At 39.4% G+C, this 25,501-nt stretch overlaps 1 protein-coding gene across 16 annotated transcripts in view; it reads right to left on the bottom strand.

Moving 5' to 3' along the window:
- Positions 1 to 3,051: 3,051 nt before the first annotated feature.
- The window catches only part of iqsec1b (IQ motif and Sec7 domain ArfGEF 1b), a 176,471-nt gene continuing 154,021 nt past the window's right edge, over positions 3,052 to 25,501 (bottom strand). For 9 of the 16 annotated variants that reach the window (XM_084395302.1, XM_084395310.1, XM_084395315.1 and 6 more), the window contains 13 exons: positions 19,278 to 19,551; positions 17,198 to 18,459; positions 15,179 to 15,340; positions 13,768 to 13,890; positions 12,636 to 12,802; positions 12,130 to 12,269; positions 10,600 to 10,629; positions 9,604 to 9,729; positions 9,230 to 9,329; positions 8,689 to 8,850; positions 8,363 to 8,539; positions 6,389 to 6,438; positions 3,052 to 4,195 (listed from right to left, as the gene is read on the bottom strand). In XM_084395302.1, coding sequence (XP_084251428.1) covers positions 3,644 to 4,195; positions 6,389 to 6,438; positions 8,363 to 8,539; positions 8,689 to 8,850; positions 9,230 to 9,329; positions 9,604 to 9,729; positions 10,600 to 10,629; positions 12,130 to 12,269; positions 12,636 to 12,802; positions 13,768 to 13,890; positions 15,179 to 15,340; positions 17,198 to 18,459; positions 19,278 to 19,551 — 3,325 coding nt within the window. In that variant the 3' untranslated portion in view covers positions 3,052 to 3,643. Of the gene's footprint in view, positions 4,196 to 6,388; positions 6,439 to 8,362; positions 8,540 to 8,688; positions 8,851 to 9,229; positions 9,330 to 9,603; positions 9,730 to 10,599; positions 10,630 to 12,129; positions 12,270 to 12,635; positions 12,803 to 13,767; positions 13,891 to 15,178; positions 15,341 to 17,197; positions 18,460 to 19,277; positions 19,552 to 25,109; positions 25,343 to 25,501 lie in introns of those variants that run through there. The other 7 variants (XM_084395316.1, XM_084395317.1, XM_084395307.1 and 4 more) reach the window with 3 other exon arrangements.

Here is a 25,501-nt window from a genome sequence, read left to right on the forward strand (position 1 = left end):
CCAATTCCAGTACTTACCATGAGTTTGTCGTTCTCATACAAATATATTAAGAAACTCAAGCTCATAAAAGCATTTATAAAGAGACTGAGAAGACTAAAAATGAGAATGAGAAAGATTGCAAGGATTCTGAGAACCACCAAACCTTTCATAAAACCAGTTACGCAATGACCTTGCTGACTCAAACATACTTTTATGTTGAATTCAGCAAGGTTTTGGAGAGTTTTGAAGGCTATTTCTAATGCTTTATATTAACTACAAGAGTTTATTCATTTTGAGATCCACAGAAAATGCTAAGGACATGCATTCAAAATGATTTACATCAACATAATGTGTGCTTTAACGCAGAACAATACAGGTTTATGGTATATTGTTTTATTTCATGTTCTCAACATGGTCACAGTTATAGTTAAACATCAATAGGGTCTTGTCATCTACTTAAAAACAGAATGCATATTAAAACCATAGTTCTCCTCTCCTCATTTGGTAGTAAAAAAGAAAAGAAAAGAAATGTATGTTTGAGTGGACGCACATGAAAGGCGGTGAGAGTCATGTAACAGTCGGCTTATTAAAGAAGATCCTAAGACAAATTCAATAAGTACATTTGGTAGCAGAAGCAGTGTCATGTTAATATGAGTCTCTTTAAGGTGGAAAAGGACTACACCGTCAATGCGATGGCTGAGCGAAAAACAAAAAAGTATAATACAGACTATGTACACTTAAAACAAACCCCCAACACTTATACTTTCCCTTTATCATCCATAATAGATTTCTATATGATATGCTTTTTTTTTCTTTCTAATTTCTCACATTGGTTTGTGATATATACAGCAACAGGCTTTTTCTAGAAAAAAAAAAATCAGAAGTGTAATGATCTTTTTAGGGAGTAAACAAATGATACACATGCCGAGATGCAGTGGCACAGAATAAAATGTAACAGCAAGCCAAGCCAACATCACAAACAAAACAGAAACAAACAATAAAACCAACCAATCGAACAAACAAAAGATGATAAAGAACATAATAAAAAGAAAGCACATTTCTTCATTTTTTTTTAAATAAGCTCACATTTCAACCAGAGGTGCTAGGCATCAGCTGCATGCAAAGCTTTGTGACGTTTTGACTTGACCGTCCAGTACTGTACAGTACAAAGCTGAAGCACCACAATACATTTACAAATACACTGCACTGAAATCCATAAAAAACATTCAACACAAAGGTGAAAAAAAACAAAAACATACAAAAAGACTCTTTCTTGACAGCTTTTCAGACGGTGGTTTAGTCAGAAATGGCTTCGGGTGATCGCATTCGTACACAGAGATGGACTGTCCTAGTCTGATTAATGCTGTACTGTACAAACTACTGGCCTCGGTGCATCTTGGGAACAAGCCAGGCGCTATGAAGTCTGATAATGACATAGACACGGATTTATGCTCTATTATCCGTAAGCTTCTATTACTATACGGACGTGCCCTTGCGGCACTTCATTACGATTAGGCTACCGGTTAATATTTTCCTTTATGAACTATTTGACGATCAGTGTTTAATTTTTAAGCCCAGATAAACAATAAACTGATGTCTCCTAATTGATTCTATTCTGGTGCGAAACAGGATAAAGAGGTTTTGAATGAAGAGAAGTCTACAGATTTTAATATGTTCATCATCATCATCATCATCATCATCATCACTCATTTAACAACGGTCAACTGTAACACTGATAATATCTCTGGAAATATGCAATATCTAGAGAATATTTTTGTACAATATACATGCAAGAGTACTTTAGCTGACATTCCTGACTGTAGGTTGCAGGGAGAACAAGTTGTCGGTGTGGGCGAGAAACAATATGGGGTCAGACGTATATATGATGTTAGAAATATGATATAACAGAAACAAACGAACCAAACAACTGGTTGAAATTCTGAATTTACAAAACCGAAACATATATATTGCACATGATTAGTTTAAAAAAACAAACCAAAAAACAACGCACAGCAAATGTCGTAACTGCTGACACCGGTCTCGTATAAGCTCATTTCAGCCGTGGTTTCTGTACATTAAGTGATTATTTACAAAGACAAGTGCTGTTCAGAAGCTCTGTGCTTGAGTTAAAAGAGCGTCGAAACGCAAAACGAATACATCGAATCACAGCTCCAACACCATTTATCTACTTACAGTACAAAACAAGTCAAAAATTGAACCAAGAAAGGGGATATGTGTGAAAAAACATGTCCGAATCCGTTTCGAGTGAGAACACATCCATCCGACCCACTGCTACATATTAAATGCAGTTTACATTACATTAGATTACATTACATTAGCTGTGTTTCTGAGCAAGTGAAAGGCATTCTCACAGGAGGACAGAAGAATATGTATCAAATCTACTTCATTTCCACACAGAAGAGGGCACACACGCTCAGCCTGCTGAGAAAAATCAACATCTCTGCACAAACTAAGCTTTTAAAATATGGGGAGAGAATTCGATCAGCCTGCTTTCCTCCGACACAAACACTACCCCTAATGTTAGACGTCAAAATAGCCTTTTCATTGCACCGGCTTTGCCATAAACATCTTCAAATGTACATTTGTTTCATATTGTTTTATTCATCTCTAAAAAAATAGTTAAAAAAATAAAAGCATGTTGCAGCAGTGGCCGGGACCGGTGAGTCGAGGCCGTGGAGGATCCATCAGTGAGCTCCCTTGTTCCGCCCTCCCCCTTCCCAAAGTCCCTGTGATTGGTTTGCGCTACGTAGATCCCAAAGGAGGTGGTGCGAACACAAGCCGGAGATTCCGGGAGAATCTTCCGACTCCAAGGCAACCAATGATTTCCACGTTGTTCAATTGGCCACCTACTGAGTTCAGTATCAGTGAAAATTAGTAACCCCTACGTCGTGAGTACACAGAGAATACTGAGATTTTATCTGAGGCTTCGGACTATTTTTGTTCTATACCAATAATAACAATAGCTGCTAATATTATTATTATTATTATTATTATTTTACAAAATACTATATGTACGACATACACAAAGCAAATCTTTTTTCTTTTTTTTTTCTGATTAACTCAGTCACTGCTTTTTAATAATTGGCACGTTATAGTCCCCTAACTATATCACAGAAATGTGTGGTCTACAGCTACATTAAATACTGGAACACCACTCGTTTTGACTGACTTAGACAGACTGTTATCTTAAACCGTTGTTCTAGCAAAAACATAGTTTCTGCAAACTAATAAGCAGGCTATTTGTTAATGCATTTAGGTAATTAAGTACAAGAAAACAGTTGCCACGGTCTTTTGCGCATGCTTTTGCTTCACCGCCAGAGTCGAGAAGGTTGAGAGTCTCTAAAATGGAGCCTAAAAGAAGCAGCAGCAGCAGCTTTGTCTGGGGCTCTACAGCTTGAGCAATGACTGGTAAGAACTGATGATTTGAGTTCTAGCCGCCCCAGAAGGCCAGTGCTACACATTGTGGCTCCCTTTCCCAGAGGAAACGGGCGCTGGATGAGTCAAACGTGAGTCAAGGTGCCCTTTTTGTTCATGTCCTGGTAGGTAGCAACAATCCGTCGCAGGTTACAATCTAAACAGAGGCCCAACGGACAGCCCGCCAAAAACGGTCCCGTTCCCAAGAGGAAAGAGTTCGCGGAGGGGCTCAAACCACAGTGCTGATGCCGCTGTGTTTGGGCTTGGTGCTGCTGGCCGCCGGAGGAGGAGCCGGAGGCTGGCTGTGGTGGTGAGGTGCATGCTGGGAGTGGGCGGGGTGCGACAGGTCTCGGTGCGTCCCGTGGCCGTGGGGGCCGTGCGAGTGGCTGTGAGAGGAAGAGGGGCCGGGCGCGGGGTGGAACTGGTGGGGCGGGTGTTGAATGTGCGCTGGGGGGTGGTAGTGATGGTGGTGGTGGTACGGAGGGGGGTTCTGCATGTGGCAAAACTGAGCGTGGTGGGGGTGCATCTGGGCTTGGGTCTCGGTGACGGTGACGACATCGCGGGCCGTGTGGTGCAGGTTGGTAGGGTGCGGGGTGTGAGAGATGAGTGTTGGGTGGGAGGGGTGGGAGGACTGGGCAGCCAGAGAGGGCGACTTGCCCCGCTTGGTGCCGAATATGGAGCCTAGGAGAGAGGAGGAGTTGGGGATGGACTGCTGGCGGGAGGGGCAGTCGCGGCTGGAAGTGGCTCGGCGCCGTATGTGGGGGCTGCTAATGATGGACCCCTGCGGGAGGACGAGGGAGAGAGAAGAATGGAGAAGTTAAAAACGAGATGTGTACAGCATGCTCAATGAGTTCCATTTATGATATAGTTCACATTCTGCATTCTGAATTTTTAAACGTTAGGTTGATTTAAATGTGTAATTATTAGGGTTGGGAACCAATCCAGTTTTCTATTTAAAACAAACAAGCAAACAAACAAACACCACCAATGATTTTCATGTTAATGGTTCTTGAATGTCCATATCTTTGGACCAGCATAGTCCAGTTCATTAAAAAATGACTCTTGCAAGCCAGTTTATTTTATTAAATCATTAAAAGGACTCACAAATGAGTTCTGGACCCATGAGTTATTGGTTTTAATCAGTCTAATGGCTCGCTCACTGAATAAATCGATTTGATTCTTGCACTGAAGTCATTACTTTTGTAATGTCCAAATCAAGAAGAACCATAAACTGTTACTGTGGCACTTAAATCAGAGGAGTTAGTGACTAGTTGATTATAAAGCAATGTGTAGTTAGAGACACATTCAGAGCTTTGACGTAATAAATTACACTTTAATGATTAATAAAAAGCATTGACATTTAACAAAAAAGTTTTTATTTAGTATATTTGTTGGAAAAAAGGGACCAAATGTACTTAATATACTAAAAAAATTGTTCCAATCAATGTTTCAATAAAATAATGCAATCAATAAGGAACTGGAACCATCCAGTAGATTCAGAATCAAAATAAGTGCAATTCAATTCAATTCTTTATGATTCCCATCCCTAGTAATTAAATATTTCATTTTTTTAAGTCATAGAACTGAAATACACTACTGTTCAAAAGTTTCGGGTCTGTAAGATGTTTTAAATATTTTTGATAGTCTTTTATGCGCACTGAGGCTGCATTTATTTGACCAAAATAAAGTAAAAACAGTTATTTTGTGAAATAATATTACATTTTAAAAGAACTGTTTTATACAGTATAATTTAAAATGTAATTTATACCTGTGATGGCAAAGCTGTATTTTCAGCATCATTACTCCAGTCTTCAGTGTCACATGATCCTTCAGAAACCTTTCTAATATGCTGATTTGAAGCTCAATAAATATTTCTTATAGCATTTATTTGAAATAGGAATCTATTGTGACATTATATGTCTTTACTGTCACTTTTAATGCATCATACACGTTTATTTCAAATTCTTAAAAAAAAAAAAAAAAATTGTACTGACCCCAAACATTTTGAACAGTACTGTAATACAGACCAGAAAGTTAATCCCCAAAATAATATCACATAAAAGTACTCTAAAAATCATTCCTTTTATGTCAAACAAGGACCCAGCACTCAAGCAATGCATCATGATCATCCATCAGCAGTTAATGCATTTATAAAAGACTGAAGCAGATCGCTGAAAGCCATGCATTACATGCAAAAGCTGGAACAGGCAAGATTGAGTTAGTCAGCATTTAGTGATGTTAAAGCGAGCATATGGGCTTTCCTGCATTCTAGGATAGGCTGTCAATCAAACAAGCACATGTGATAACCTACAGACTAAATGGATGGCAATCCAAATCCAGTCTGTTATAGCATCGATTCCTTTGCTATACTCCCTCGTGTTTATTATTCTTATCTGCACAAAGATGGGAAACGATTTCGAGGCATTCCAAGAGCTAAAAGGTGCTTTAGGGCTGGAGAGGAAGAGGTCAAGTGGTTGGAGGTCGGTGAGGAAATGAAGGCTTGCACTTTTTGAAGAACTCTAACAGAACACTATTGTTCACTTGCAGCTGCCAAGTGAAACATGCCATCAGGAATCAAATTAAACATTTTACAAAGGAAAAAGACAACGCAGCCCACTGTACGTGACATGGGATGTTTGCATTAGTTGAGTCATGCTGACTAAGTTGGACTGTGGAGATGTTATGATATGTGATGTGAGCCACGGGGGCAGAATTGCCCGTCATTCCACATAAGCTCCACAGGAACAGGCAGCTCATGCATGCAGGGTGGCCTACTTAGTCCAAAAACAACACCACACACATACAGATAGTTGAAACTACTGAGCAAAGAAGCAACCAAAGAGAAAAAGATGGAACAGACCAGAGAAATAAATAAATAAATAAACAAAGCAAAGTTGCAGTTTCAAAATGCAACATTTGTCACACAGAATAGCGGCCTGTTGTAGGTTCTTGCATCCTATATCACGGTACTTACTTCCATATTGCTGTCTAGAGATCCTGCACTGCTGCGGCGCCCCCGCTTGCCTGAGCGAGACATGCAATATGATAGATTAGAGCACGCTCGAACAGTCAGATATATAGAGGCGCATGTAGAAGCGTATATATCCTGCCTGCCTACAGGGGCGCTATTGAGACATGAAGCAAGCAGCCGTAGTCTGAAAAGGGAGGGAGGGAGGGAGGGAGGGAGGGAGGGAGGGTAGAGCCAGGTGGGTCAGGAGCTTTTAAAGGGCCAAAGGATGAGGGTATACTGGTCCTAACATCAAGAAGCATAGTACAGCTACATCTACAAGTGTCTTAAGCAATTTGGGTTTTGATTACTACAAGCAAACTGAAGATTCCTATTAGAGCTGCACGATATGCCAAATTAAAATTGATATGCAATGTAATTAAGTAAATATACGCGCTACCGGCTCCAGAGCGGCACTGCTCATCCACGTGATACAGAGCTTCACCGGACCACGAGCTGCCCACAATCAAACTGAACTGAATTCAATTGAATGGAATAAAAGCTTGATGGTTTAATGTTTGAAAATGAAAAAAATAAGATATAAATATTAGTATAAGTAAATATTACAATATATTTCTTATTTTGTTTAATATATTATTTAATAATTTTATACCGAATTGGTCAAAAACAGTGGGAATGTGCCCTGCAAACTTAAAGATATATATTTTTAAACCAAGTAAACCCAAGTGGAGTCCAAAAGAATGGTTCCCACAAAAAATAAATTGTCTTCAGGAGTTAAACAAAACGTTTTCCAGCTTTTTAAATAATTTTTATTTTGCAATCTCCAACAAAATCACCCCACTCGCAATGTCAATTTTTTTCCAATATCGTGCAGCCATAATCCCTACACTAGATCACAGAAGCAACTGAAAAAAAAAAAAAAAAGAAGCAAAAACAGTACCAAAAAAAATCATTATCGTTTTTGATGTATGGTCAAATACAAATGTGGCAGCTCAGACTAGCAGTATGAAACAATCGTCAATCTGGAAGAAGTATTGAATGACTGAATGACAATGTTAGCAGAGCTATCAACTTCTACACACTTAGATTCTTCTTAATCCATTATTATACAAGATACTGCGCACATTTTCAGTGCAGTCCAGGATTGCTGGAGTGGGATATTCATAGCTCTTCCAGATATCTCAGGTTCTCATGTGTAGTGTCTCCTGTCGTCAGACTCAACGACCAGCTTGGTCGAGTTCAATTCACACTTACGGAGTGTGACTACGCTGTGAACTGATTGTTCTAACAGAGAAGGCATGTGAGGTCACACTTCACACTATCCATTTTTTTTTCCAGTGTAGTGACTGCCATGTTTAGGGCTCAAAAGCATCTGCTAAATAGAGTGAGAAGATATCACAGCTCACAAATTGTGTGAAGGTTCATTTACAGAGTGGGAAAAACGAATGTGGAAGATAATATTTGTCAGGATGCTTCTAGCTTCGTTAGCCATGGCGAGGGACATTCATAACAGGGCTGGGTGATATAGGGTTATGTTTTTCATCTAATATTTATATTTTATTTCAACTGCCGAAAACAATTTTCAATCATTTTGGTTTTAGTTAACAATAACAACACTGGTAAAAATCTCTATAAAATAATCAAAGCATGCTTTCCCAATACTGATTCTCACTAGACAAGGACCATGAAACTAATCAAAATGACAAAGTCTTTAGAATAACTAATGGTCCAATAAGAACACATTAAACAAATAAACTGGCAATAAAATCCTGTGAATATTTGATATATCACCCAGCTCTAATTAATAAATAATTGAGGCTACACTAATGGTTGTGGACAAACACCAATTTAGAAGCAAGCATTCAGCGCTCTACTTTGGCAAGAGGCGAAGTATTGTTTGGACAAGACTGCACAAACTAATCAGAGGTTGTGACAGATAAAGCCAGAAGCACATCATCTCACGTGGGTCTGTACACTCACCTGCATCTGAAAGGTCACGCAAGGAGCTGCTGAGGGCACTTCTTTTGAGGCCTTCACCTATGGCGTAGCTGTCATCCAGACTGGCGCGACTCAGATTACCGTTTCCTGTGTCTTTCTTTAGTCCTGAGCTCTGGGAAATGCTGGGACGGACCACACCTTTTTGCTTCTCCAGTTCAGCTGTGAAAAAAACATCAACATCATGTTATTTTACTTCAACAGGGTTTGTAGTTCAAGTTATTTGAAAAAGCCCCACATTGTGGACTTTCTTTTGTGGACTATCCTGGTCACTCTTTCCAACATAGTGAATGTGAATGAGAGCCGCTTACACTCTATTCTGTACTTCTCCATCTCCTGCACCTCTGCGATGGACTCCCGCAGGTCATCTGTGAACTTCTTGCGGTCTTGCGGGTTGGGGGCGTTGAAGTTAATGAGAACTTTAATGTCTGCGCCTGGAAGAGCTGAAGTGAGACGCACTCCATTGGGGTAATCTGAAAAGCAGCAGCGGGAAGGGGAATATTTACAGACTGGCGGATCATGACAGCACTCAGACGTGCCCTTTTCAGAGGGACACGCTGATCGATATTCTCACATTTCACAATCGCATATGACAGAGATGTTAATCTTGGTAATACATCCTAATACACAATACTTTGAGAATTCATTTGTTTTCGATCAAAAGCAAACGCATTCCATGACCTTTAACACCTGTTTCGTGTTTTCCTGTGCAGTGAAAAGCCTGGTTTTTACATGACACGCCAGCACGAAAGTGAAAGCGTGCAATCAAACTGTTTGAATAAGGTTAAACATAGTCCAGAAAAGGGTAATATGGGGTCAAAAGGGCTTTGACCCTTCGCTATGGGTACTTACACTGGTTTTCAAACAGAAGCACCTGCATCCCGTAAAGAGAGAAGGACTGCCTGAAGCTGTACGTCACAGAATTCTTCTTCTTCTGGAAAATCTTAGTGACCTGAATCAAAAGCAGTCACATTAGGACTCCATCTGTTCCTAATTATCTTCTCTTCTCTTTGAGCCTCCGGAAAAGCTGAGTAACACTTTCTGACTGTCATGATGTACACTTACTAACCTAGAATTGGGCTAAAAATGTCTCACTGACCATTACACCATCATAACAACAAGAACATAACAACATAACAAAAGACGCTGTGATGTACAGTAAGACTGTTCGGTCATTTTTTCTGTCCTGTTTTGTGTCATGGGCTATGATGCGTGTGCTTTCTTACCACCAAAAGGTCATTGAACAGGAAGATCTCTCTCTGGTGGAGACCCAACTTCTGAGGTTTATTAGGGTCCGGCACTTCGAACAGCCTGCAGTAACATACCAGCCTGCGATGTGGTAGGGACAGCACCTGTATGTGGGGAACAAGTATCGATTAGCCCGAACCTGGTCCATAAATGAGATCCTAGACATGTTCAGAATATAATTAACATCAAGTATTGCTGCAGTATATAGTACGTATTTCTACACTGTACTCTGCAGGGTATGCACATTTTCAAGCAGTATACTATAGAGCTTACGGCATAGAATACTGTATCCCAAAATGCAATGCACTCGACTTGACCCGCCATTACCAGTTCCAACATTTTTAACGTGTTTTTCCTGATTTGTTATTTGACCAGACTGTCAAATTATACAAAAACATTTAAATTAGGTCAAAACAAGATCATTTTGACCACAATGTAGCATATTTTTTTTAAGAAATCTTAGATAGTATACAGTATACACTATATACTGGTATGCAGTTACATAAAATGGGTATTATAATTGATTGTCTTTAGTAATACATTTTTTAAATAATAATTATTTATTTATTTCAACCCTCCAACCTACTACATTATACTTGAAAAACTGACCATAATGTAGGATACTAGTTGGAAATGTGGAATAATCCTTATTGTTTCATTTATTATTTTATAAAAAAATAGCAGATAGTATACAGTATATAGAGTAAATCATTCAGTTAGCAACATAAAAATAGATATAATAATTATTCGGTTTAATTTCATAATATATTTTTATTTGATTAAACAATTTATTTTATTAAATCATATTTATTTATTTCAAACCTCCAACCTACTACTTTATACTTCAAAAACTGACCAGAAGGAGTGCAAAAAAAGAAAGAAAAAGATTCGACAAATTTTTTCTAACTATAGTTATCAGATTTAAATTGTTGAATGGCATTGATAGAATAAAAAAAAGTGAACATTATACTTACACATCCAAGGCCATGGTGCAGAGACCCAATCTGAAAAGAGGAAAAAATTGAGATGGATGAGTAAGAATCATAGTGAGAAGACTGAGGGGAGGCTTGAAGGTCAGAGAGTGGTCTCTCTCTCTCGTTATTAAGACCCCCCTCCGTCTACCTGTCAGATGTGAGCTGTACTGTATGAATGGGGTGAGAAGGGAGGTTAATATGGAGCCAAACTGCTGCTTCTCGAAACTCTGACAGGAAGTCTCGCCCCATTTTGAGAAACCTAATTACATGTCTTCAGGCAGGGGTCTCAGGCACAGCAGCCTTCTATCTGAGCTCCACAGGAGATCTCTATTATGTCTTCTCCAAAGATGTGTGGAAGATACACCAGGGAGAAAGCTTTCCTGGCAACTAAGTCATGTGTGCCATTTCCATTACAGCTTAAATGTTAATTATTTCAGCTCTGAAAACCCACAGTGCCTCCAAATTCAACTGTGTGACAGGCATGAAGATGCAACAGCTTCAGTTAGTTTATCCTTGGGAGAGACCAACTCTGTTGGAGGGATGATGTATATTGTACTTATCTTCTGTGGATTAAAGAACAAAACTACCTGAACACTTTTCTTAAGATACCACTCTCCAGATGTACATCTATCAAGCTAACAGACTTGAGTGAACTCTAGTGGTCTAACAATCTACCTGCTTTTATTTTAAATCAACAAAGACACATTAAATTGATCAAAAGTGACAGTAAAGACTTTTATAAGATTTCTATTTCAAATAAATGCTTTTCTTTTCAACTTTATATTAATCAAAGAATCCTGAAAATAATAATATAATGCAATATACTGATAAAAAATACATTTAATTAAAACATGTATTTTATTATGAATCATTCAGCAAAAAAAAACAACAACAACAACAACAACTTGTATATCATTTTCATTATGCATCACATTGAACATGTTTCCTCCTCTGAATAATTTCTATGGTTGTAACTCGCTGTACTGCATGAAAAGGTGGTTGAGTTCAGAGCAGGTGAACTGTCAGTAGATTTCATCTTTAGATAACTCTGAAGGCCTCTGTGGAAAAGCAAATCCCATTTATCACTGCAGAGCATCACGCAACCCTTGCCACATGACTTACATGCATGCACAGACACCACAGTCAGATACCGTCAAGTTCTTGAGATATTAGATCTGTCATAAAGAAGAACATCTTGTAGATAAAGAACCTACTCAGAGTCTCAATGTCATGTGCCTCTTGAGGATAAAAAAAGAGGTGTGTGACAGAATGATAAAACCTATAGATCTACACTGCATAGAGTGGCGAAAGCATACAAACACACAATAGGTGGGGAAAGGAACATGTTTGACCAAAGGCCTTGGATCATTTCACACCATTGGACCATGACTGGAATCGATAAAGCGTAATTTCTAGAACCGGGGTCAATGTAAGTTCACAACATGATGGATAGACATGGACTGCTCCTACAATGAACTGCAAGTTACTTTGGATAGAAGTGTGGAAGACAAAAGTGACCATGACACTCACCGGCTTCTTGCCAACAATGAGTTTCTCCACCTTCTGCACCTGGGACACGTGGTCTTCGTTTGTCTTAAGCTCTCGTTTCCGGATTCGCTCATAGATGCCCACCAACATCTCTCGAGGGATGTCCTCGCCATCGTCCACCCCTACGCAAAGGAAGCGCAAAAAAACCAAAAAGAAACATGGATAATTAGGGCACGTAAATGATTTATGGAAATTTTAGGAAAGAATTCGAAAAGTAGGTTAAGCACATTTGAAGCACATAGTGAATATATTAACATATCTAAGTTAAAGGTGAATCTCTGTTTGCTTTGCTCCAATTATTATGCAAGGTTGTGACCAGAAAGATGTCGTTGCTATCCCAATGAGGCCATTAATCAGTTTAAAGCACATCTATTAAGCTTAATTTGAGCAAGTATTCTCTTTTTTAGTATAACAAAAACCTCTAAATGACTTTAAAGGGGAATATATGGATGAAATAGATTCTGTTTGCAGTGTAATGTGAATCTCACCGCGAAGGTTCTTTACAAAGTCCTCCAGTTTCATCTTCCTCTCCGGCTTCACGTTTGGGCTGTACATGTCCGTGTTGAGGAGTATAATGGCAAACGCCAGGATGAAGATGGTATCTGGGTTCCTAAACTGACGCACCACCCCCGGGTTGCAGATGCAGTAGCGCTGACTGAACGGAAATAAAAAACAACAGCAAATGAACAAAGTGAAACATTAATATGAGACGCCACTACCACAGAATCAATAGTTGCTCTAGTGAGTAATTGGTTCTGGATGCACTAGCATGACAAGAGAATGGTAAAACTGCCACCGTGGTAAAGAGCTATGTTCTCTTGGATAACTCTTGAATGGACTTTAAACAGTTCATTCGGAAAGAAAATGTCTGGCTGAAAGGGTTTAGCTATAACAATATTTTTTGAAGGTCTGAGGGTGGTGAATAGGCAACCGCTGGAGTGCTCAAATGACAGACAGTCCTTGAGATCCGATCGAACAATGTTCTCTGAGGGCTGGGGGAGTGTATTATGCTTTTGTGTTGGTGCAATCTAATGAATGCCAAGAAAACAAACCATCCTAGAGACTTACTGGATATAAACAGAATTTAACTTTAAAGCCATTTTCATTGAGTAATCACCAAGCTTCTCTTAAAGGGACAGTTCACACAAAAATAAAAATTCTCTTATTATTTATTCAACCAGATGTCAGTCCAAACCCATATGATATCCTGTCCACTCTTTTCAATAAAATGAACATTAACATTAACGCTGAGGTTGTCAAGCTCAAAAAATGTATCATTAAAGTATCATAAAAGTAGTTCATATGACTCATGAGCTATATTCCAAATCTTCTGAAGCAATATTGTAGTTTTGTAGAAGAGCAGACCGACATTAGTGTCGTTATCCAATGAAAATCTTGATTCTCTTTGGGATTCTTTACCAAATATTATTTTGATTATAAATCATTGGATCTTTTTAATAGATCATTTGAGCCAGTTCACAGAACAGGTCTGAATGAGTCATTCACAAATCAGACGGATCTTATACCATTTTAGAATGACATGAGTGTTTTTATTTTTGGGTGAACTATCCCTTTAATTATGTTTTTTTTTTTGTAAAAATCAATTGAATTGTTTTTCACCTGAAGGCTTCAATGAGTCGCTCGACCTTCTGTGCCTCTCCCTGCACCCGGATATGCGCCTGGAATTTTCTCAAGGCTTCATCCAGCTCCATTCCAGAGAAATCCATCTCATCTACCACACAGCTGGAAAAAAGATAATGAACATTGAAGTATTCAAGGAACTGCCGCATTCTTTCCTGCACTACAGTATATTCATGATGGTGTATTCAATAATGGTTTGGAAATCTTCTAGACAAAATTACATTCTACTCCATGCATTTTATCACGGCAAACATAAAGATATTTTAAACTGAGAGTGGTCATTGCTTTTAGTCAAATTTAGTCTTTCAGATAGAAGCAAGTTCTATCAGTCTCTAAATCACAATCGTAGGGCATACAAAGCAAACTGAGGGAGATTTTGCTCCAGGGAGTGCATTTAATCTGACATGTCAAGATTTACTGATTTTAAGGAAGTGCCTTTAAAAAAAAGAGCTGTCAGATGGAGCTGAACACAGACTGCATGGCTTTATCTGTCCCCATTATCTTGACTGTTCCTTTCAGACACATGGTGTCTGAAAAGTACGAACCCAGACACCTCAGTCAATATATACAGTATAAAGCAGAGTAAGAGTCCATATATCATCCTCTCTCACATTTTAATCCCAACAAAGGTCTGGCTGGAATAATCGTTTGTCATATGCTCCCTAATTTCACGGTGACACTAACAATAACAGCGAATGGTTGTGGTTTTGAACCAGTTTCAAAGACAATAGAATGTGATGTTTTCCACCTTTGATCCTAAATTCACTCATTTTAAAAAAGAGGACGCTTAATGGTTGTGGGTAATAAACAATTGTAAAGAACCAGTTTATGAGACAATGGACTATGATGTTTTCCACCTTTGATACTCCATGCGCTCAAAGCCACAAGAGCTTGGAAGGCTTACACATGGTGGTCAGTTTGTCCCAGGAGGGAACACTAATTCCTACAGGCTCCAGTAATATTGGCTTCAACTAGTTCATTCTTATGTAGCAAGGATAGTGAAGGATAGTGAAAAGCAAAATTACAAAGGAGCATCATAAAATTAAAGATTATCATGATGGAGAATTTTGTTTTTGTTTTCTTTGGAGAATTTGTGTTTTATTTTTTGTGCATTTAGGTCAAATATGGTTTACTTGGAGCACAGATTGAATAAATTAAACAGAGATGAAAAAACAGGCTGACTGTAAATTATTTTTATTTTAGCTGAAATAATGTGCAGAGACAACTAATTGTAAATAACATGCACAAAACAAAACAAAATGTGTTATGCGCGTGTACATGGCTGCATATTATATTTGAAATAACTTGGTTTTGTAGTATATCTCACTTTGGACGATTGTTTTTTTAATACAATACACCCAATTAACCCAGTTCAATTTTCTGAACATACTCAAGAACATCTCTGTTGAACTGTTTCTGCCTGTTGCCCAGGAACTCGCCAATCATCTGTCGACTTAGCCCTTTTCTCTGTAACAGGAAATGGGCAACTCCCACAGGTGTGTCTGGGACAAATCCTCGCTCAATCAGGTATTGGATGCCTTTTTCAGGTTTCCTAGAGACAATAAAAGAAGATCAAGAGTTTGAACAGTGCATTTACTGGTCCCAATGTGTGACTAAGCAGCACTCAGATCAAGTACGTTCTTGCGACTGAACCATTACCACACAAGATTAAAAGGAAAGTAACGGCCCAGTGCAAAGACAGGCAAATCCACAATCATCTAAGATTAGAGGCCCCTTTAAAGCAAAGCTTTAAATGAACAAACACACACACATACTGGCATATACACATGCACAGTCCAGCAGTTTCAATCAAGCACCTTAATCTGTTCAATAAAAAATGAAATCTGATTTGAAATACCTCATGATTGCAAAATAAATGATCAACCCCTACACTTTTGTAAGAAGCTTAAACAAATAATTACATCCGTTTGTCTTAAGTACACAGAGTAAGATGGTAAACTGTGGTTACGAGGACAGTGTGCTTTCCTTGATCAGCAATGCTCTCATCATGGTTCTAATTGCTTGATCACTAATCAAATTTAGAGCGCTGAGTGGCAATCAAACAGACAGCACCACATGCATGCACACAGACACGTCCTGAATAAATAAAAGCGGCAAAATTATAATGAATGTCTGGAAAACACATGACTACTGTGCATTGTGTGCTTGGTTTAGATGATAATTAAAAAAACACAGCTATTAACACAGCTCCGATTGGTGCTTAAGAAAATCATTACTCAATACAACTGAAACATGACACTCCAGTCGCTTTGGATAAAGACATTTGTCAAATGCATAATTGTAACGTTTAAGGTTTACAAAACGTGTAAAGTATAATAGAATTGAATGTCAGCAACAATTCACATAACGTAATGTGCTAACAAACTTTTAGCTGTGTCAGAAACATTATAACAAAGAAGCAAAGGTGAACGTGAGTGTGGGCATGACAAAAAATATGATACAATAAAATGTTGGGTAATGCGTCATTATCTCTTAAAGATAGGATAGAACACTTTTTGTTATATGGTTGAAACTTTTCACATCCTGAAAGCAATCAATAATAGAAGTGGTCTAAATATTAAAACAAGTACAGTACAAATGACGGTACTGTGGAAGTCTCAGAACCAAACATTTTTATCCTACCTGCCTGTCAACATGTATTTCCATACCTCTGCGCACCCTGCTCGCACAGACATCACACGTCATCAGCGCGCTCCGTAATGCTATGCACAGTTGTAGACAGACAGTCAACCGAGTGCCGCAAACAAACAGCAGTTTGTTACAGTTCCTCCTGAACCACAACAATGAGCTTATGCTGCGTTCACGCCATGCCATCTAGCTTGCTATTGCTAGCCTCTCCGAAATTGCCTACCCTACCTTTAAATGTGAAGGGTATACAAAATGTTTTTATACTAATGTATTGCTCTTGTAACTGTATGGAAATTAGTTAAGGTGTGGTCACAATGCAGGAGAAATGCAGTATGCTCAATAGGAATCCACACAATCTGGAATTTTGCATGAGGGGCATGTGAGGTAAAAAGTTCCCGACACAGATTTCACAACGGATTTAAGTCTGTTGAACTTTAAACACACAAATTCGCTGCATTTAGTAATATGAAGCTTCTTGGTTTAGAAGCGATCCTGTTAGTACGCTGAGCTTCATGCTGTTTCTCTACACTATTAACAATGGACCTAATTTGTCTGCAAAATTTAGCCAAAGTTTTGCTAATGTGACTGCGCCTTTACAGTAACTGAGTGCGAAGTTAGCTTATAGCAAAAAATGAAAAGCCCGGAGTGGATTTGGATGTTTTACGCAAAGAGAGGAAACTGCCATCTCTGCACTCCACCAATATAATCTTTTCCCAACTAGCTTTCTACTACCAAACGCATGCATTCATACTTCACCTACTTGTTGAAAAGGTTCAGGCCAATGCGGTAGTGCCTCTTGCGGATGATATCATTGCTGAACGCCGGGGAGTCCCAACTGTTGCGTGTCTCCTTATGATACGTCTGCTTGCTGAGAGTCTGCTCTCGAAGACTATCCCTGGATGAGGACTCTGAACTGCAGTTGATGGTATCGTTGGAATTGGAAGTGCTGTTGATGCTGTCATTATCGCCGTCTGAGAAGTCGGACTCTGATTTGCTCTGCCGGTTGCCGGTGCCATTGATTGCCAGGTGGCTTTCCAGCTGCCGCGGCCGATGCCGAGGAGCCTCGTCATCTCTAGCAGGTCCCCGTGGTGGGAGCGCGTGAGAGGGGATGTGTTTTGGGCTGCCCTGCTGGCTGGCGATGCCCCGATCGTAAGCGTTCTGTCTTTTGAGGGAGCTTCGGTCAGAGCGGTCACTCAGCTCAACTGAGCTATCGCTGGGAGGTTCGATTGTTAGCAGGGGTAGGTGGTCTATTCTCAATCTCTGCTCTTGACACTCCAGAGACGGGGTGCTGCGGCAGCTAGTGTCCGTGTCACCCTTTTCATCTTTATGAGCTAGAGACCAGTAGTCCTGCGAGGAGTTCAATGAACGTAGACGAAGATCTGACTCCGTGCTAGAAGGTCTTTCAACTGATTGTGTTAAAGGAAGAGGAGGGGACAGATCTTCCTCATCTATATAAAGTGTCACATCACTGTAGGATGCTGTCATCTCATCTCGCTTACGGTGGTCACTGCTGTGGGAAGGCTTGACCTGGTAGGTAACCTCTTTCTCAATGTCTGGATGACCTCTGGTTGACTCTGGCTGTCCCTCGTCTCCATGTAGGCTGCGACAGTTCAGAGCATCATCTATCGACTCTGCCAAAGACTTCACTTGTCGAGAGAAAACGTCCTCCAGCTCAGTAATGGCATCCGTGAAATCGCTCTGGACCACAGGCGACTTTATGTTGGCGGGGACCATTTCCCCGCGCTCCGATTGCACCAAGGCTCCTAGTTTAGAACCATCGTCGGTAAGAGACACCTGCTTCCCCTCAAAATAGGAACTATGGACTTTTTCAGGTCCTTCAAACGAAAACTGCATTCTCATATTGGATAAAACTATGCGTCTGGACATGCGGTTCTCCGACATAGAACTCCTGAGGCGCTCAAAGTTCTTATTCATCTGATATTGGCGGAAGGCAGTCTGGATCGTGCGTGCAGCATGTCGGGTTATAAAACGCCCTCCATACTTGCGCTCCAGCATCTCCACCTGTGGAAACACACAAATATTATGCACCACTTTTAGTGATAGTAGCAAACTCACATGCACAAATGTCCCTCCTTCTTTAGTCTTACAGAATTTTGTTGTTGATGGGACTTAAATAGCATTTTGTCCTCCCTCCCATGACACAACATAACTTGACCAAACCTCAAGCCCAAAATGGTAAGCAACATAAATAAAAAAAGACAAACAAAAGCCACACATGGTATTAACTAATAAAGCTTGGGTATTTTGCCAGGTAGGATGGATAAAACTCACCATTTCATCCCCTTATAAAGGCATTGAGGACTGAAGAACGCCTTTAGCATGGTACCTAAGCAATCAGTTATAACCTACTCCCATGCTAAAGCCAGCCCAAGACCTTTTTAGCCTGAAGAATGGGCAGAACTAATCAGATTTCTCAGCTCTGTGGGACCTCACACAGAGACGGTGGGCAGCACGCCTCTGGATAGTACCACTCTGAATAAGAATCACTCTCCCAGCATGCATTGAGTTATGATTCTCATCTCCCAAATCCAAAAAAGCTCTCATTGATCTCATATCAGCCTTTGGGTGTATTAAATGACTTCATATGAAAGACATGCAGTCAGCACAAGCAAGGAATTTATGTTCAACCAACTACAATAAAGTAGATTTATTTACACAGTCCTTTGAGGGGAAGTACATCAAATATAATATGAAGCCACTGAACCTCAATCACACTCCCTCTGCACCATAACGGCTCATCGCAATGTGAATACAAATAGTTGGTGGAGAATTTATGGTTTCTTGGTAGCCTTCCAGTTAAAGATCCTGAAGAACTCTACCTGTTTGTCTTGGAGGTCGGTGGAGAGCTCATAGCTTTCAGACAGTGATCGGGAACGTTTGATGGCCTCCTCCTCTGCCTGCTTGCGTAGGATCGACTGGGAATGCTGGAGTTTGGGTCGCCGGGGGCGCTGCCGTACCTCGTGAGCGTACAGTGGTGGGCCGTCAAAGTGCTCGCCACTGATGATGGCACTGCGGCTCACCGGCCCTCGTAAGTAACCCCCGCTGTTCTCTAGAGAGGGGCCCGCCTCACCGCCCGGAGCCTCACCTTCCACACTGTACAGGGAAAAAGAAAGAAATTGTAAGTATTGTGGGTTAGAATAGACAAAAAAGGAGCATAAACAGTTCATACTGTCGAATGAATGAGGCATACCAGCAGGGATTCGGATTTTGATTCAATTCTCATTATGATTCAATGAGTCAGTTTTTCGAGAATCAGACTACACTAGTTGCGTAGTATGTTTTTGATTTACTAAAAAGAACCGACTCAGAGTCATTTGTTTGTGAATTGTACTGTTCTGTTGTATGAAATGGAAAGATGTTTCTTGTCATTATTTCACAGTATATGGTCTGTTATGGCAACACATTCAATACAGACTGCACATTCAGATTCATAACTATGAAGAAATATGAAGATTCAGACAAAATTCAACAGGCCAGCACTAACCGCTTTATACAGTAGACACAAATCAAAGTTCATTGTATATCCCATTATCCACTCCCACAAGCTTACACGTGAGGTCACGAGCTGAACTTTATAACTAGTGTGGAGGTATAAAAGCAAACGACTATGTTTATAGCAACACGTTGTGGTATGATGCACCTCTGTCAAGATAAGTAAAGAGCAATGATTACAAATACTTTCTGCAAATAAAACTTATATTGGACGTTCAGGAAGCTTCCTTAAATTGATTAGGTTAGTATTTACCTTTGTGCTTTGGTGTAATCTGTGAGTTTCAAACTATTATAACGTACAGCCTCTATAGCATGTGTTTTAGCGCCTACATTTCTCTAGTACTGCATACTAAGATAAAACATTCAAGCAGTATAGTGTCAGCGTTCACATACATCATGCTTACACACCAAACAACACACTCCGGGACGCAGAGCAGAGAATCAACAGCATAATTCCTACCTGTCAAAACCTTAGCAGAGGAATACCTTCTGTGGCAAATAACTTTTATTGCTCAAGGCAATGAGTAAAAGGAGAACTGTGACACATTCGTAAACAATCACACACTTCAACCAGACACTTCACGCCACCTCTAATGTGATTGCTTGGAAAGGTCAAAGTATAACAAGGGTTATTTGATTAGAAATATCAGTTATACCAGTGAAAGAGATGACAGATAATAGTAATATAGGAATACATAATATATTGATAGATATCAGCTATATACATATCTGGGTAACACTTTAGTTTAGTGCCCCATTCTCACTATTAACTAGTTGCTTATTTGCTTAATTCTATTTAATTGTAATATTGTTCCAAGAAGACATCCTACTTGGTCAGCTGTCACTACTTTGAGGCAAAGATCTCAAAGCTAAATCTGAATTATTTCAGTACATGTTTGTTTTGCACGAATACTGCCTCTCATCAACACACTTTCTTGCATCAGCTAAGTGCCAGTAGATTAACTTTTTAGATTAAGTGCTCTTCTTTTAATTAAATGAATTAGTGTGCAGTAGAGCACTTAGTATTACAGAGATGAGAACACTGACAAAGTCAGATTGATTGAATTTGTTCATCTTGTATAGGGGAAAGCGACCAAGGTGTGGGTATAGAAGTCGAAGCATTTGTAGGCGTTTCCAATCTTGGATAAGACAATACGAGAGCTTGGTGTAATTTGACTTCAACAAGTAATATCCTCAGGCGGCAAGCTCTATTGAGCCGATGAGACCCCTTAAACAACCCCTGGAGCTAGTGCTGTGATCGTCAAATGACATACAGAGGATATGCCCGAGAGAGATAGACTGTTCTCACACCTTTTGACACGTCTGTATTCACCTGCTGCTTCTCTAAAAAATGCTCTGAACTACAGAGTCAAAGGGGAGGTCGCCACAAAAACCAGACATAAACATGTTTCCTCAGAGTCACAGGTCATGGCTGTAGAATCGATTACAGTGCATAGGGACAACAAGGCGGCTAAATGAATGTCTCCTTTATTCGCTCCATACGGCACAAAGCATGCCACAGTAATTATATTTACTGGTTAATATTTGGGGAAAAAGAAGTACAATTTCATTGTCAAGTTCTGAGATTTTTTTTATTGTTGTTATTGTTAATTAAAACTAAAAATATTAAAAATGGTTTCCGTTAATTGAAATAAGTGGAAATAAAATATAAAAAACATTAGAAATGTTCCCTTGGACAGTAACTGAAATAAAATACTTCGGGTTGACATACTAATATTTATAAAACTAAAACTGAAATAAATATCAATTAAAGCAAAAAAAAGTATTTAAAAAGCAAGAAAAAAAAAGACAAAAGCATAAATTAAAAATGACAAAAGCAAAGAAAAAAAAAAGAAGAACATTCAAAATATCATAATAATATGTAAATAACAATAAAATAACACTGTATAAATGAAAAAAAATATACATTTACAACTATTTTTAATGCCCTTTTTGAGGTGGCATTTTGAGATACACATCAAATAAACACTTATTTAAGTCTCACAGTCAGTTTAAAGCTGTATGTGTTTGATTCACTGAAAAGAACTGACATTTGTTCATGAATGTTTCCGATTGAATGAAAAGAACCATATCAACCAGTCATTCATTTCAAGAATAAGACAACCCCGATAGTGTTGTCTTTTCAATGCTGTAGATTTAGTAGAAAAAGGTTCTCAATTCTCAACCCTAGTACTGCCTGTATTATCATGCAGAGCACATTGGGGTGTCTCTGAGAGCCAATGACATGACCTCCAGACATCACCCAGAGTCAGTGAACACACATAAAGCCCACCTGCCGCTCTGAAGGACACAGCTAATGAGGGGGTAAGATGGGTAAAGTCAGAGGTTATATATAGATATAAAGGTTAATACAATGGCCTTGTTTCATGTATTCCTACATGCACACTTAAATACAACCGCCCTGCCCACAGTGTTTGGTAATAAAGGAAGATGAAGACATTGTGTTACACATGATTGTACATTATATGAAAACACGCTGCAAGGTAATTCAGATGATGAAGTTGGCAGCTAATTTCCCCACATCTTTGCACTGAGGCCACCCGGCTCGAGCGGCTTTCAGTGTCTGCCGCCTGATGTCTCCTGAAAGAGCTCTCAGCGGGTCCCTTGAAGGGTGGCAGCAAATACAATTTTCATTTTGTTTGGTTGCCTTCTCATCTCTCTGAGGAGAACCAGGGTATTTTCAAAGTCTGACTCCCCCTAAACTGTGATAGATGACGGTGTCTGAAAAAGTTGCAATTATTGTAAACACAAGCGATATAAAATCCTTTGAGGATGCCAGATGACAGGTCTGAGAATAGATTCAATGAAAAATATCAGAAAATAAATACTTGGAAGTGTTTTGAGATCATCACAGTGATGGTGTGGGGCAAAATGAACAACTTTCTGAAATGGAGGACATTAATTCATCTTAGAGAAAAAAAATAAAAACACACACACACAATGGCCTAAATGTTCAAGGTCGAGTCACTAAGTTTAAACTACAAGGAGGGATGAAGCTGAATGACTGACAATCTAGCTCTCATTTTAATTTTCTGCCTCATGTTATTTTATAAGACAGTGAACACAGCAGCAAATTGAATTTAATGAGAAAAAAAAAAAAAGCCTGCTTTAATTGAGCCGAGGGCTGCGCTCTTAAATCTATACGCTGCAGTTCAAAACACTAATTAGAAATAGGTTCATTGTTAAAACAAACACAGATTAGCTTAAGTCTATCAAAATGTTACTTCCATTCTTGTAATGAAACAAACAGGCCACTAGGGGCAACAATGAGCATTTCAGAATTTAAATGGATAGTTCAACTAACATAATACATTAAAGAAATCAGCTTTAAACAACATGAGGGTGAGTAAATTATCTTAAAACTTTCATTTTTGGCTAAACTATCCCAAAAACTATGTTATACATACAAAACTATGCTATTTTATTACGCTCAAATGTAGTTTACACACTATAGATGGCTGATTTTAGCAAACCAAGTGAAGTGTGGAGACAACTGAGGCTCTCTGTCATACTTAAATCTGTAACTCAAGACAGCTGGCGAAGTTCTTTATTCTCCAGAGGGTCTCATTAGGCAGCAAGAGGAGGCGCCTCTATTGGACTAGTTTGGGCTCCAGTCACGTCCAGCTCAGAGAGATGTGGGAGGTTCTGACAAGGGTAAGAGAACGCAAGTGCTAACAAGATGGTGAGGTGTTAAGATCTGACAGAAGATGAAACGCACCGTCTCTTGCTTTCCCCTTTGGAGTTCACCTAAATGAGTCTATCAAAAGAAGACCTCTAGATTATAGTGCTATATTTCTAGTTTGAAACTCAAAGCCAAGAAACTATTGACTTACAGTATGCCGATACAAAGAGGAACTAATCACCACTGGTTTCAATCATCTTAAATTAAATGCATTTTTTTTTACATTTCATCCCTCCAACAATCATAAGAGTCCGCAATAAGGCAATTTTTTGACAGCCATTTCTGCTGAGTTTATGTAACTTAAACCTTGTACTTCATCTAATTTGCTGTGAAGCTGAAGTACAGATGCTGAGTCTAACAAAGTAAAATAACAAGCTCATTTACATTTCACTTACCTAAACTACGTGTCATTTGAACTCTTGGGTGCTGCTTTTGGAGTCTTTTTCATGTTCTGAATCTTCAAGCTCTGAAGGTTTTTATTGCCACCCTTACACCTGACTTTTCCTCTATGCTATATGTTGAAGATTAGACAGTTAAAACAATAAATGCTTTTATAAACTAAACTCTTTTTGCTTAATATTTTTTCCAGGCTTGCAAAAAACATTATGTTGTGCTGTTAACACAGGTTACACACAAATCCACACTAAATCCAAGTTTGAGAGCATTAGAGGACCAATCAGGCTCCATTCACAAGCGTGGCACGTCGCATGAATGCAGCCCTGTTGATGACTGGGAAATGCTCCGGCATCTTGCATAAAGCACTTATTGTTCAAATAAAGCTTGCTTTACTAATATCACTAAGCTTATTCTGGTCTTACATGAATTTCAGTGGGGCTGATCTACTAATATAAATACGCATATCTCGATTTGTTGTTATTAATAAGATTTTTTTTAGCTACTGCCACCTTTCCATGACTGAGCCAAGTATAAAGCCAAACAACTCACACAAATACTTCATTCATTAGCAAAAAAAAAAAAAAAACATACAGAATGGCTGAAGTAGAGACCTCAAAAAGATATTCTTCTTGTAACTTTTTGACTAACACAATCAGCATTTTCAGTCAGTGATGGATAGAGGTCATCATGAAAAGAAATGACATTAAAGCAATTTTCGGGCTAATGACATAAGATATAAATGTGTCTATCCAGTGCAAGATCAACTAAAACATCACTCAACCACACAACTAGAAGCAGAAGTGCGCTGAGAGCAACAATGGAGAGGTTTACGCAATAGAGGAAGATCCCCCATAATTCAAAGCAGGTAAAAGAAACAAAGAACCACTGACCTGAATGTCACATAAAACATCTGTAATCTACTTAAAAACACACCATGATACAATGATACACCCCGTCCCAATGCAAACAAACACAGTAGAGACCCACTTAAAACACATTTCTCATATGTACTTCTATATGTGTTCTGAAACACACGCACACACACACACTGAAATCTTACCAGCTCCCCAGTTCCAGCAGAGACTGGCTTCTGTCTGAAGCGCAGTGCAAACACCACATGTCGATTTCTGATCCCTACAAACATCAACATCCCTTTGGCCTGTGGCTGCCCATTTCCTCGCCAGGCAAATCCGTCTCATAGGAAAAAGAGGCACGCTCTCAGTCCGACTAAAGACCTCTAAATCCTCACCCTCTCCGTTGCGCGTGCTCTTTCCTTCTCTCCTTTTTTCCTCTGACTTTGTGGAAGGGGTGCTCTGAGGGGTGTGCAGGGAAGGGGAGGGAATTCCACAGTCCGGAAAACTAATTACGTGATGGCGGGAATATAAACGACCAGCCCGACCCAAAGAGGAGGGAACGGGCCGGCCCGCCGAGTCTGGAACAACAGAGCCAAAA

This window comes from Rutilus rutilus (assembly GCF_951802725.1).
Source record: "Rutilus rutilus genome assembly, chromosome: 22".
Lineage (NCBI taxonomy): Eukaryota > Metazoa > Chordata > Actinopteri > Cypriniformes > Leuciscidae > Rutilus > Rutilus rutilus.